General features: G+C 34.2%; 1 protein-coding gene across 15 annotated transcripts in view; it reads left to right on the forward strand.

The window, feature by feature from the left end:
• LOC132698775 (disco-interacting protein 2) overlaps nt 1-15,208 on the forward strand; it is a 236,299-nt gene that overhangs the window by 183,306 nt on the left and 37,785 nt on the right. For 12 of the 15 annotated variants that reach the window (XM_060665018.1, XM_060665020.1, XM_060665019.1 and 9 more), the window contains 2 exons: nt 6,221-6,331; nt 8,963-9,094. In XM_060665018.1, the coding sequence (XP_060521001.1) occupies nt 6,221-6,331; nt 8,963-9,094 (243 nt within the window). The remainder of the gene's footprint in view (nt 1-6,220; nt 6,332-8,962; nt 9,095-15,208) is intronic. The other 3 variants (XM_060665032.1, XM_060665028.1, XM_060665031.1) reach the window with 1 other exon arrangement.

The raw sequence follows: 15,208 nt of genomic DNA on the forward strand, positions 1-15,208 counted from the left end.
CATAAATGTTTCTTCTAACCGGTTCACGGTTTGTCTTTTTGTGACTACGTGTACTAATTTTCTCTCACACTGCGCTCGCCTCAACACCTCCTCGTTAGTGACATTCCATTCTGTTAATAAGGTTGAACGTGGCTCTTGCGTGTTCGATCTTTAATCTAATTTCTGTTATATTTTTCTGTCACTTCTATTCGTCTCCCAAATATATTAATATCAACAATACATTCGCAGTAAGTAAATAACATTGCGGATAAAATACAATCCTGTCTGACTCCTTCTTGTATGGTTACTGGTTCGCTTGTTATTTTGTTATACTTTACTGCAACTGTTTGATTCCAGTATAAGTCCTCTGATTATGCGTCCTACATTGCGAGTTTCAGTTATTTGCGTTTGTAATTTTAAAAATTGGTGAGATAAATGTGTTATTGGACATGTTTCAAATTTCTGATGTGTTTATTGTTACATAAAGTGCATTGAATAATGTTGCTACAAATAAAATAAACTTAAAAACAGTGACACTATTTCAAATTTAACAGAACAGCAAATATTGCTGATTCTAAAACTGCAACGAAGAGCATGCCTATCTTATTTTCTCACAGAAGCAAGTGCAAAAAGTATTTAATCTTTTCGTAAACAACACGACTTAATAACGGTGTATTGAAAAAAAGCTGTAGCGACAAACTCCGCTTCGGAACTAATCGAAGTATGGGCTTAAAAAACATTAAATATCTTCAAATTCCTTTTATTTTATTTATTAAACAGCATCAGGTACCATTTATGAGTCAATTCGAAGGAACATTTCCATTGCACTGTCTTAAATGTTTTGGAAAATCAAATATAATCTATTTTTTTAAATACAATCTGACCAAATTTATCTCATAATCTGTAGGTCTTAAATGCTTGCTGCAAATTAACAATTTTCCCGCCTAATGTGATTACCAATTGAGAACCATAAAATAATGAGGTATTGATGATTCTTTAAAGAAAACAAACTACAAGTTAAAAGTAACTTACCCGTGAAAAAATTGACCGCTAAAATCAAAAAAAGCCCAAACCACAATTTTCAACATAATTAGCTCATTCTCGCTATCTTTCTTTTGTCACCGCCATGCATTAGTTACTAGAACTACAACTGAAGTATGTATACAGTGTTTTTGGGTAAGCTTTGCAAACGTCATAAATTTATCACTAACATAAATCAACAAATCAAAGAGAAGAGAAGCACAATGTGAGCCCTGAGGTACACCTGCAAGAACGACAATGTTTCGTGATCTCAAATCATTAATTCTTACTCCCTACATTTTTTGCGAAAAGGAGCTAAACTGCCCATTTAGAAGCCTTCCACCCAAACCAGATGCATTAAATCATGAATGAATAAAATATACATTTAATAAACGTTCGCAGCAGCTTATACATCACTATAATTATATCCAAGGGGAAAAAACAATTAAATCCGTATAAGGATAATTCGCAGGGGCTGATATTGTTCATTATGGTGACATATGCGACCATTATCCCATTAAAAGCACGGAGAGCACCCAAAGCTAATTCAAAAAGAATTCTTTCACATTGAAACCGTAATTTTGAAAACCATCGCATTGACTAACACCAAAATAAAATGTTGAAACGAGAGTACCTATTTCATTATTTTGTTTTATTTTTTGCTCTAATATTTTAAAATACCAAAACAGGCACACAATAACCCCGCTAGGGCCCAACAAATTGGAATCGGATATAATCATCGATTTAAAAGGTTGTACAATTTTATTACAAATATTTGATCCCGATGCAAATTAAATTTACTCGTCCTGCGTGTAATATGCAAAACAAAAACTGAAACATTTTAAAAAAATAACGCTATAAATTCAGGGCAAAGTTTTTAATTACTTGCACGAATGGTAAATTGTACAGTTTATAACTTTACAAAAAGATTCGAATTTTTGGTTGCGATTGCAAAACTATTTACTACAACTTACCTTAAAAGTAAAAACTTTAAAATAAAAACTTTAAAAAACCCACATATCGGAGGCATCGATATCTAAATAAGAGGATAAAATATTTGGTCGCACACTACAACTCAGAAGACGAAGAAGTTGACAGTATGTATGAAGACATTTCAAGAGCGAAAAACGAAAAATCCGAAGTGATTTCATCAACGGAGGAAATTTTGAGCTATGGTGGTCAAATGAAAGAGGAGATAAATTGATTAAGTATATACAACAAAGTTTATATTGCATTGCCAAAAATAAAATTGATCTGTCAATATTCAACAGATTCAACATGGTAAGTGACCATAGAATGATAAGGGTAAAAGTGGAAATCAATGCAGAGTTGGAATGAAGGAAATTGTGTAACGGCTAAAAGATTCCCAACCATAAATGAAATCATAAATAACAAGGATAAATACCAGAGGGCAGTACGAAAGAAACTAGCACCCAAAGAACACCTAACTTTAGAGAAAAGAATAGGGGCAGCTATACAAATAGCATCCAAGAAAATATATTCAAAAGCATAGCCCAAAAAGAACATATTGAACACGTTACGATAAACTTGATAAGGGAAAGAAGTAGATTATATAGGAACTCTCTATAATACAAAGAAGTAAATAAGAAAATAAGATATAAAGTAAGACAAAATATTAGAAACTACAAACCGAAAGGATCGAGTAAATAATAGAAAGAAGTAAAAATATGAAAATACTTAGGACACTAGAAAGTCGGGACCGAAAAGAAACAAATAACAGACATCGTTGAATACTCTATTCTGAACTATATTCTTTTGGGACGCCTAAACCCAATATTTTAAATGTCGGTTACAAGGAAATACGGGAAATTGCTATGAAAAAATCCACAAAACCGTATCTCAAACGAGAAACTGCATCACAAAAGAAATCTAAGCAAGGTATGGCCGCTCTTGAAGCAATTAAAATTCTAAATAAATTTAACAACTCACTGTCATCCCAGAAAAATGACAAAACGCACAGGTCGTCCTAATCCACACCTAGAAAACTACTGGCCAATTAGTCTCCCCACCCCTATAAAGACTCCAGAGATCTCCTCAATCTACCATCCAAATAAATATAGAAGAAGATCAAGCCACTCAAAAAATGAAAATAAAAGGAGGAGTTAAACAGACAATATCTCCCCACCTAAAATTCGCCAACGATATAATACTCATACGCAGCACAGGGAAAGAACTCCAGGATATGTTAAAACAGTTGAAAATAGAATCAGAGAAAGTCTACTTTAAAAAAGAACCTAAGTAAAATCAAGGTAGTAACTGAGCAAAATCTTAAAACCGAAATATGTGATAATGAAATCAAGAAAATCATGTCTACCTAAGACACAATAACGCTAGGCAAGAAAGAGTAAGAAAACTTGAAAACGTTCTAGTAATTGCAGACATTCGAATAAGCCTAAAAGAAGGCCCGCACAATGCACTCAGCAAACCGAATGAGATTGGATCAGAAGTTTTCAAAGTTGGGAATCCTCTTGAGGGATCATGTTCGAAATGAAAAAATCATAAGAAGGTATGGATGGGACATATTGCTTGCCAGGACAGTGACCCATGGATTAAAAGAATTGTACAATGAAAACCGCTGGAGCGTAAAAGAAACACGAGAAGACAACCAAAACGCTGGTTAGATGATATCAAGGCAATAGTTGCTTGATGTTGGCATCAGTTAGCCAAAGATCGAACAAACACAAGAAGGAGACACATACAACCTTTGTAATCACTTCTGTTACACTCATATACATTTTTTTGCTGCACCTTGCGGGTATTTTCTTCCTGTAAAGCGAGCATAATTTACTGCTTTATTCTCCTGATCATTCAAAAGTACATATTTAAATGTTTATAAGTCCGTCATCATCATCTAGCTTATTGAGTTCACTGCTAAACGTAGTCTTTCCCGAAACGTTTCCTTTCAATTCCAGTGTCTCGCTATCCCTTTGATGTCATCAATCCAACGTGTTGAATGCCTACTTCTGCTTCTTGTATCAATTTAGTCTGAGTCCATCTATGATCTCTGAATCTCGCAATATATCCTGCCCATTTTCACTAAGTGTGGCGACTCGACCGATTATGAACTCGATTGTTGTTGAGTTTGTATACGACATTTTTAATTAGAGCGCGTGTTACTGCTCCATATGTGTTAACCTATAGACTGATTGTAGATCTTAGTTTTTAGGCTTATTAATAGGCCGCTATTAAAAACACCCCCCCCCCCCCCCATGCGCTGCCAAACCCAATCCTATTCTTCTCGCAAATTCCCGCGTTTGATTATTTCTTCTAATTGTTATTTCGTCGCCCAAATATTTATACTCGCCAACTTCCTCCACAATATGATTATCCATGTTTGTCGTAAAGTTTGTTTTTTGATGGTTTATTTTTTCCAACCTTCCCCATGGCCTGTTTTAGTTGTTCAGTCTCCCCAAGATGACCTGTGATTAACAGAAGATCATCTGCAAATCGCAGAATTGCAGGTTGTTTAGCTTTTTGCCATCGATCTTAGGGCCAACATTCCCCAAGTCTTGTAAAGGCATATTCTAAAATGGCGGTGAAAGGCTTTGGCGACATTGTACCGTCCTGTGTAACTCCTCTTTCAATCATGTCGAATGCTTTTTATCCACAAACATAAGAACTAGGGGTTCGTTTTTCTGTTAGTAATTTAAGTGCAAGTAGGTGATCGTAACCTGACCGAAATCCCGCTTACTCTTCAGGTTAATAAGTTTGTTTTCTAATCTTTTGTTAATTATTTTAGTAAATAGCTTGCACAACTGGGAGAGCGAGCTTATGGGCTTTAAGGGTTCTACATTTGATGAATTTCCCTTTTTGCATGTTAATACCATCAATGTGCCATCAATATATTGTACCAACTCGCTAGAATAGAACTGTTAGAAAGGCGGAGATTAAAAATTTTAATATGACTCTCTCATTAACTGGTCTTCTCCCGGCACTTTGTCACTTTTCATACCCTTAAGGGACATTTCTATTTATTTCACAGTGATCTCATGTGGCTCCTCCAACCCTCGAATCACAACGCTAGTGTCTTTCCTTCTGTTCTTTCAATTCTTGGCTGCTCCGTTATAGTGCTGATCAGCAACGATCCAAAGTAGTTCTATTGGTTGAAGCCTCCATATTTTTGTCCTTTAGTTTTAAAATTTAATTTTTGCTGGTATTTACCTTTCTTCTTAGGACCTTCAAGCTTTTATTCCCTCGATAGTATTCTAGATTTCGTTGGTACGAAATGCAAATTATACAAAAATGTATTCCCGAAAAAATCATAACCTAAAAATAATAAATAGGAGGCATAAACTTACTTTTTCTACTCCCGTCTGTAAAATGCCTAATTACACACCGATTTAGTGTGCGGGAAGCGTCACTTTACCACGTCAGTCCCATGAACCCGAGCCACTTGGAACATTTCTGGGATTTTACCGCACGGGTTTGGGAGCAATCGGATGTTTTCGGAGATATTTCCTATGCTTTGAATTTTGACGTTTGTCAATTCTGACAGTCATGTCAGTGAATGTATTCGTATTTTCCGAAAATGTACCGAAAAACTAACGGTCGTAGAAAAAGTATAGTTTGCAACACGTCGGTAAAATTTTTAACTCACTCGTTTATTAAACACTCGCTCCGCTCTTGTCAAATAAATTCGTGAGTCAAATGCCGTTTACCGCACTTGTTGCATAATATACTATTTTCTGTTCTATATTCAAAGCTGAAGGGCCTGAAATTGCTTTAACAGACGCACTTTTTTTGCTGACTATTTAAATTTAACAAAAAATAACAATGGCAAATTTCTGCGTCATTATCCAAATAACGCAACGGCCGAAAAAAAGGGTTAGACTGTGCAAAACGGCAGTTTCTACTTTGTTGCGTTAAATACAGGGAACGCGGACACGCGGACAAACCCGTAGAATAAAAAAAAACGCCATCTGATTGCGGCGTCACGCTTCGTTTGCCAAATGTCACAGCGCCGCACCTGTTTTAACGAATATTGCTCAAAACGCTTTTTTTTAAGTAAAGAGCGAAAATATCATACGGAGCCAATTTGTCGATCGAACGATTTGTTTTGTTTTCGTCATCGTCGCGTTTTCCGTATTTAACCGTAACCGCGCCAATTTGTTTGTTTACGTGTCACGCTTTTTATTTTTCGCTGTTTTTTTTTTATTGGGGTACGTTCGCATGGCTCAGTGTGTCCTTGTTTTGCATGTAGATGTCGCTAGTGAGGGGCAACAGGAGCAGAAAGGGGGCGTCAGTCCCGCGACGAGGGCTTTGCGCAGGGGCAACAGGCGTCTCACACGCAACGAGAGTCGCTACCATTCAGGTAAGCATCGCAGGCGAAACGACTGCACAAAAACAAGTCCGTCAAAGCGTAAGATAGTACAGAATAAAGCGGATATTACCTACTAAAGGTAGGCTCAGCTAACAAATGAAGAGCTGAAATGAAGTTGGAGTAGTTTTTTGTCATGTCAGTTTGGAGTTGAAATTAATATTCACTCCTGAACACTCCCGGACTTTTGGAGCAGAATATGAAACAGCTGAATAAATAATAGCTTAGTACATATGCCTCTGGTTAGTTTTTCGGTTCGGAGATGCAGCGCGTTTAAAGTTTCAATTTTATTCAAAGTTTTCTTATTTATTGAAAACATTTTTATAGTATAATAATAAAAATTGGTGCAGGTAATAAAAAAACCCATGTTTGAAAATAACAATTTTGGTTGCAATAAGTTGCAATAAAAAAAATTCAACTCAAATGCTGGAATTGTCCACCTCAATACATTTTACAATACTCTATTATTCCTAAGGGCATTCGCGGCTGTAACTCATCATTATTATTGAATAATCAAATGTTTAGATAATAAATGTTTGATTAAATTAGTCTTTTTTTGTATTCAAACTCACTAAGCAATGTCAAATAAAGCGATAATAAGAAAGACCCCATGAAATGAAATTTAGTTAATACAAATGTTAGGGGTTGTCCAATTCAATCCCATCCACTCATTAAAAATAATTATGTTTTTATAATAGTATATATTTTATTGTTATATCTATTTTCGTTTCTAAAATAAATAAAAACATTATTTTTCCGCCGTATTTGCAGCGCGATACCTCCCTAATAGTTGACTTTTGACCCAATGTTTATATAAGAACCACTCTTATCATTTTAATCACCTTAAGGTTTCCGCATTAGTTTTGAAACACCTTGTATTCAAATTAACCAAAAACTTACAGATTTCAGGAGTTTTGCTTATTTCATTCAATTAGTCAATTATAAATCACCCATATACAGGGTGGGCGATTTATTGGAATCTCGAAAATTATGAAGAGTAGAAAAACTGGCATAAAGGGCAACAATGTTTATCAGTTTAACTTAAGATTACCAGCTTTAGATTGTTTGTTCCGCGATATAAATATATAATATAAAAATATTCGGTTTATCGCTAGATAAAGTTGACAATAGGAAAACGCTCGTGCCTAAACAAACATGTGGCTAAAATATCGTTAATTAAACCTGTTGCACTATTAAATGTCAGATATCGCTCGTTTATGAATAATAAAAGTTCTTGAATTTTCATCTTGACCAAATTCTTCTGATCTTTAAAACCTTACAGAAATATAAAAAGTCGAACTTTTCAATTTTTTGCTGCAAAACAAAAGAAAAACAATACGTTTGGAAAATATTGGAAATTCAAATCCGAATAAAATAACAGACATAAATCGGGTTAGTAAGGAGAACCGGAAAGTTTAAATGTCTCCAAAACTGCCAAAGCTGGAACGATAAAATTCATTACCTGAGGGCTTTGAACATGTAGAATTCAGAAAAGCTAACATCAATGTTGTCAGATTTGCTATTGTTTACGTTACACTTCATATTTGGGTATTTAAGGTTGAATGCCCCATTTATTTTTGATGATGATTAACATTTCCGAATTATGGAAATTTTTTAACATAGGAAACTTTAGAAGGATATCAGTGAAAGGTTACTAGAATTTACGAAATGTCGCGATAACATTTATAATTCTTGTAACCTTTCACTGATACACTTCTAAAATTTCCTATGTTCAAAAACCTCCATAATTCGGAAATTTTAAGAAATTTTCTATTGACAGTGGTAAATCTGACTGCTGGTCGCATTTTTGAATTGTGCATGTTCCAATACCCCCACGTATTGAATTTTATCGTTGCACCTTTGGCAGTTTTCGATAGAATTAAGCGTTCTGGTCCTTTTAATTAACCCGGTATATAGAGATATAGAAAACGGCCTAAGGAGGTGCAATGGGTCTTATGAAGAACAACGGTGGTATAAAAACAATTAATTTTTCTTCCAATATATTCCTAAGATAACGTGTTTCTTAATCGACAGTTCTACCATAGCAGCCCATAGCAAAACAGCAAGTATTCGTGCAATTTGAAGTAAATAAAATGTTTATTGCATTCAATAAAATATATTTAATAAATTTGCTCGCTCTGTATATCGCCATTTTTTGCGACGGCAACTATGGGATAATTTGAATTCTAGTAAAATCTTCAGAGTTCGTCGACACGGCGCATTAAATTTTATGCAGGCGTGTTTATTGTCGACTCGTATGCATATCTTGATCGAACGTTCGACGTTATTAAAAAAGAAAAAAATTAACGCCATTGTTACCAAATGACAGTGGTGATATTTAGTAACAATCGATGTTTCGTGCCGAGGTGAGAACCGAAAAACAGCCTTAAAATGTTAACCCTCGCGTCACGTTCCCTCCGAACGAGGTAAATGCATCTTTGGACTTCCTTTTTGGTATTCCGCATGCGTCCACTTGCTTGGGTGTTTCGGTCCGTGCGATTCCCGGCACGTGTCCAAATCGGTCGCGAAGCATTTTACCGCAGAAAACGAACGAACTCGATTATCGCATGCTGCGCGTTGCTTTCGGTGCTGTTACGTAAATTGTTTTTGCATTGTTGTCCGCAGAAGTGCGTCAGGAAGCTGTGCAGCAGGCTTTGGCGCAGGCGCTTCAGAACCGACACAAACCCTCGATGCCGATGCCGTCCAAAAGGACATCGGTCATGGCGAAAAGTCCCGACAGGGATCGGCGCGATTCCGGTAAGATTTCGTCTCGAGATACACGACGCACGTTGGTACAAGAAGGCTATGCGGAAAATATTAGGTTGCTTACAGAACATAACACATTTTTACAAAAACTTCTTAAATTATCTGTGTATAATGTGCAAGCTGGGGCACAGATGCGCATTTGATGTACTAATACTTCTTTATTACAAATTTCATACATATACCTGGTGTCCCAGTAAGGGCAACGAGTTACTGTGCTGGGGAACCAAATGTTCCTAAACATTTGAAAAACATTATCTGGTAAATTTGGCAAATTGTTTTTGAGGGTACGAAATGGCTACCAGAGGGCGTAATTGCCTTTTTGAATTTTAAAACCCATTTTCTGCAATTTTTTCTTATATTAATGATATTTGGATTGAACCTGAGACAAATTCAAATATTTTTTCTTAGATGCTTTTTACTCTATCTCTAAAAGGATAGTCGTACTCATTTCCGCATATAAATATAAAAAAATTGAGAGCAACGATATGAATGTATTTTATAATATTTTATATATGATATATTATACTTATATTATATTTTATATTTCATAATATGTCATTAGATAGTCAAACAAGAGCTTTTTTTTCTAAAGAATGAATGCAACGATATCGCTTTTGTAATGTAACTACATCCCAATATCTTTATGCTAACCCAAAATATGAATAAAAGACTTTAAAACTCAAAAGAAGTTGAATATTGGTAAGCATCTCTCTCTACAGGTTGCTATTTAAATAAAAGTTCTTTATCTATCCTAGTTTATATTAGTTTTTTTACAATACTATAAACATTATTATACGTTGTGATATCCTTATCTGTTTTGACATATCACATTTTCTTTTTTTTAAATAGGTTTTGTCACTAATCGATATTGTTAAAGACTGAGTTCATTAATTACTAAAGTTTTAAGTCCTAAATAGAAAACCATGAAAAAATAAAGCATCTCCATTGAGAAATGCTTTAATTGTTGATTATGGAGATTTTCATAAAAACATTTTTTTGTCCCCAGTTGTTATTATAATAGTTTGCTTTTTTAGTAGACGATGAAATTTGACAAATCGGAAAATGTACCGAACTAAATTAATCTTCGAATTTTCTTATCGTTTGTGTTTATTGCATTAAGAAATGTCTTTCTTATTCGACTGCCGAAACATGCGACATGTTAGTAGAATCGTACGGATATTTTGTTGTTTTAATAAATGTTTATCCTAATCCAGTCCACAATATCCCATTTAAATTTAAGAAGAATAAGTTTGGACTTGGATATTAATAAAACATCGGTACATCGAATTCTAAAACACCGCTGTCTACATCCTTATCAAATTGAATTATTTCAGGCTCTTATAGAAAGTGTTTTTGATAGAAGATAACTGTAATTAGCTAAAAGTAGATGAGGATCCCAATTTTTTATCTCGAATATTAGTTAATCACGATTTTATTAGAGAACGTTCCTTACAAACGGGAAAATGTATGTGCCTGCAATACGTTGGATATCCAGCCCACTTTTCCCTGGAATTTACGATTTTTTTAGACTAGACATGATAGGAAGGGGCAGTTTGTTTCCATTGCCTGCCAGATCTCCAGACCTTACTGTCCTGGACTTTTACCTTCAGGGTAGAATAAAAGATATTGTTTATCAAACTAATTGTACTACCCCTGAAAATATGGTTGAACGTACCTGTAGCTAACCTTTCAAAAGCTGAAATTAATACAGCTGTATTGAATACACGACGCAGAATAAATTACTGCATAAAAAATGGCGGAAGGCACTTTGAATATTTATAACATTTTCCTTTCAATCAATTTTGTTGTATTTGATCATTATCATTGTTTAGTTTCAGTATTGTTCGGGTAGAGTTATTAGTTTAAAAGCGCTGTGTTAGGTGAGGATAAAGATATTCAGATACCGAATTCCCAGGGTTGTGAAAATTATGTTTTTTGCCATTGTGTCAGGAAACGCCATCTCTGGACGGAGTACTCAATCGCAATCATCACACTCATAGCCTAAGAAAAGCCCTTCTTAACCACTATAAATTATTAAAATCCATTTAGCGCTTTTGGAGTTACCGGCATTTATTTCCTGAAATGTTGGAGCACCCCCCACGACTTCCATTTTAGAAATAGAGTAAAGAGCATTTAACAAAAAAGATTTGAATTTGTCTAAACTTTGAAACAGAATTCATTAATATTTTCAGCATTTTCCCTCGGCCGATTTACTTAATAGTTTTTTTTTTCCAAATTTTTAGGAACATCCGAAACAAATTATATTTGGTACGCGTTCACAAATGTGCGATAACGTCGTAAAAGAAAACAACTCTAGAACGTTTAAATTGGCAATCAAAACTTCATTGATGTAATACAATTCAATATTAATCAACATACATTTTTTTCATCTGGAATAATTTTAAGGAAGTGATACCTTTCAGGGAGAGCTTTTCTCTGTAAGCGTTAATCGCTGCATCGGATAAGAAAAGTTTACATTTCTGGTACTGTAATCATGTACATAAGATATATCATCAAATTTGTCATTGTTTTTGTTAATAACTGGTAGACACTTTTGAAAAACTCATCTACAATTTTCTAAGTAATTTTATCCATAGTGTCCCTCTTTTAAATAACGTAAACTCTCTCATTTTTGCTTGAATATTTGTAAGATGAAGTATTTTGAAATGTAAAACAACATTTGAATTTAAGATTTTGTGTGTAAGCTATAAAAAATAAATTCCAGTCAGAGCAGTTGTGCAGTTACGTCACGTATAATGACGTAATCTAAAATGATCCGTATGTCTTAGCTATATTGCTTAGTTTCAAGTAGGTAGGTTCGGATATATAATCCTAAAAACTAAATTAAAATTCTATTTTGTCAACCCATAACATCATAACATAACATCGGAAAAAATATCTTCTTCCAAAACTGATTCGCACAACTGGGAGACTATTAGATGCATCGATCAAGTTTTCCCTTCCCCAAGCCTCACTTATCAGGCGGTCTGTGTGCGTACAATAATTCTTCCATTTTTCGGGTGAAACCTGAAACAAAGTGATATGAATACTCCCTCAGAAGTATTATTATTATTTTACTTGAGCAAGTGATTACAGGATTACAATCTGATCGAACTATCTGTATCGCATTAAACTGGCAATGCTAACTTGTACATTCTTAACAGATTATATTTTGAAATAGTTTCATATTCAAAGAAAAATACTTAGGAACTACCTATGCAGTTTTTCTGGCAAGTGTTGCTTCACTTGCCGAGAGACAGCTTGATCCAACTTTGATTAGGCATTGGCTTAGGAAGTCCGCAGTGATACGATACATGATACATACCTTTTAAAGTAAAATAAATAAATAAATTAGTTTTTTCCCAAAGCATATTAGTATTGAGGAAATGAGAGTTTTGGTTAGTTTAGTACCTAACTGCCCGATTTAAACATTACACTGGCATACCCCACAAGGCTATTTTTACAGCCAGCATGTAAAATTATATAGCGAACTCCTTCACAAAGTTTTGTCCGAACTGTTTGTACGTCTTGTCAGCTTTTTCTAGACGCTGCTTTACTCAATATCTAAATTTCGTTCAAAAATACTGTATAGAAACAATGAAGAAGCATCATTCTAGTTTTTCATGTATTTCTCAAAAATATCAGTCGTTTGCGAACAATGCATAGTTGTTTCATCAGATGTTTTTAACCTTTTTAATCCGTCAATTAATAAACCATGTGAAATATCAATATCATCGTTTTGCGTAGCGATTCTGATGTGACATGTTCTCCTATCAGGGAAGTAATTATTAAAAGGAATGAATTTTTTCTACCCAAAAACCACGAAAAAGTTATATAGATTTTCGATTTTACGCACCAAATGCCACAAACTGTTAGAAAAGCCAGAAAACACTGAATGAATGGCAAAAAGCACACGGAATATCTTTAACAAGGTAACAAGAATAAATGTACAAACTTATTGGTCTCAGGTTATTAAACGCGGCTTATAAAATATATGTCAAAATTCTAATTAATAGAGTAAACGTAATATTTGAACACATAATGGGAGAACAGGTGGTGTTTCGAAAAGGACGATGAACATGATGGAGTTTTCACACTATAACAAGCAATAGAAAAGCGTCCTGAGTTCAAGAGAGAAACCCATTCAGCATTTATCGATTTTGAAAGAGCTTTCGATCATTTAAATGGAGCAAAGCCATGGAAAATTATGTTTCGGCAAGGATATCCTCCTCACTTAATTATCGCTATAAAAAAATAACTAACTCCACAAAAACAAATAGAGGCACAAGGCATAATATTTACATTGACGATATTATTACAAATGTAAATCGAGACACAAAACTGGAATCCCACATAGACAGAAATACCACAATCAATATAATTTTCTGACGCTTATACCAGAAAGTAAAGATTGGTTACCAAGAGCTATAAAACCTTTCAATATCTCTGATGCAACATCTCTTGTGATTATAAGATATTTTCGCAATTATTATTTTTATGTTTGCATCAGCTGGCGGGAAAGCCAGTCTAGAAATATGCGTCGAAGACGAAACAACTTTTTTTGAGATTTGTTTTTACGTGTGTAAGTAAAATACATAAATCTCAAGAACTTAAAATAACAAAACTATGATAGATGAAATTTTTATGAAAAGTTAAAAGCTGTACAAAAAGAGATAAAAGAAGAAATGAAAAGAACTTAACATATAAGAGCTAAACGAAAGATTAAAGATCGAAACAACGTGTAATCAGGATGAGCACCCAACGAATACCTCAAACGATGTTGAATTATAAAGTGGAGATAATGATGATATCGGCTAAATGAAATTTGAGCTTAAAAATCGCTAATTTTCAAGCAGTATTGGTAATTGCCGATAATAGGTAACACGATTCCAATCGCGTACAGCAGGTAAATAAGGAGAAAAAGCTTTGGTGAGCGCAACGACAAAAAAATCGCGCTATTCTGGTATATCCTGTGCCGATAGTCTCTCGGAGTCAATATAAATAAACAAATGGTCGGGCGTCTGTGGGTATCGCGTTCTCCGTCTTTCTTCGATGTCGAGATAACGCCAGATACGAGAGAAATGAAATGCAGTTTGGTGCACGGTGCCGAGCAAAAAGGTCAAACGTTGGTACCGCACTGTCGTTCGATTGTCGTGCGTAATGGAACGTTTCTCCGACATTGTTTAGGGTTCTGCGTTGAGGTATGTAATGTTGTGTTGGTGTTATTGCGAAACCTATACACTATGTCTCACGGTTAATGAACCATTATACTCTTGGAATAGGTTCGGTTTGCTGAAAATTTGGTCACATTAGGTTCCTGACTCTCCTCTATCAAACTAAAGTAATTTCGATATCGCAATGTTGCCGGTTGTATCGGGCTTAGTATATGTTAATTTTCTAACGATGCCGAGCCAATCAGAAAGCTGCGGATAGTTTGGATCGTGGCGCCAAATTTAAAATAATTCAGTCACTTGGTATGATTGATTTAGGTACTTTTTTTAATTTGATTATTTCTGTTGAGTCATTATTAATTTATTTGTATATATAGGATTCTGTTTATACTACTTTTATTCGTGTTTTCTGGGCGAATAGCGGTATAAATAAATAATATTATGCATTTTATATTTTACAATTTAAGTTTTAAATAAATAAATTAAATTAAATTAAATAATAAATACAACATAAACACAAACACTTATGGAAGTAAGCAGATATTTTACAGCTAAGAAAATATTATACCTATACACATTAAAAATCTAAAAATCATAGTATCTTCTATTTCTAATGTGGATAATAGGTTTCCTTCTCAGTCTTCGTCTCTTAGAATTTGCTGCAGTGTTTCGTTGTTCTATCTTTGCTTTAAAAGTTCTGAATGTCCTATATACTAACTAAATGATTATGCAAACATTGATTTAGTTTGCTAAGTACTGCGAACGAATACAAAAAATGCATAATTATTAAGTTGACTTTAATTCAACCTATTTTTTTGTTTTACATTTCATTTAGTGCATTTTATATGTAAAAAAAATGTATACCATGATAATATAATTGCTTAGCTTTAATATTATCAATAATTATTAATAAAAAAAACCTAGTCACCTCCGA

The sequence above is a fragment of the Cylas formicarius genome, unplaced genomic scaffold (genome assembly GCF_029955315.1).
Source record: "Cylas formicarius isolate icCylForm1 unplaced genomic scaffold, icCylForm1.1 PGA_scaffold_2__14_contigs__length_35257938, whole genome shotgun sequence".
Taxonomy (NCBI): Eukaryota; Metazoa; Arthropoda; class Insecta; order Coleoptera; family Brentidae; genus Cylas; species Cylas formicarius.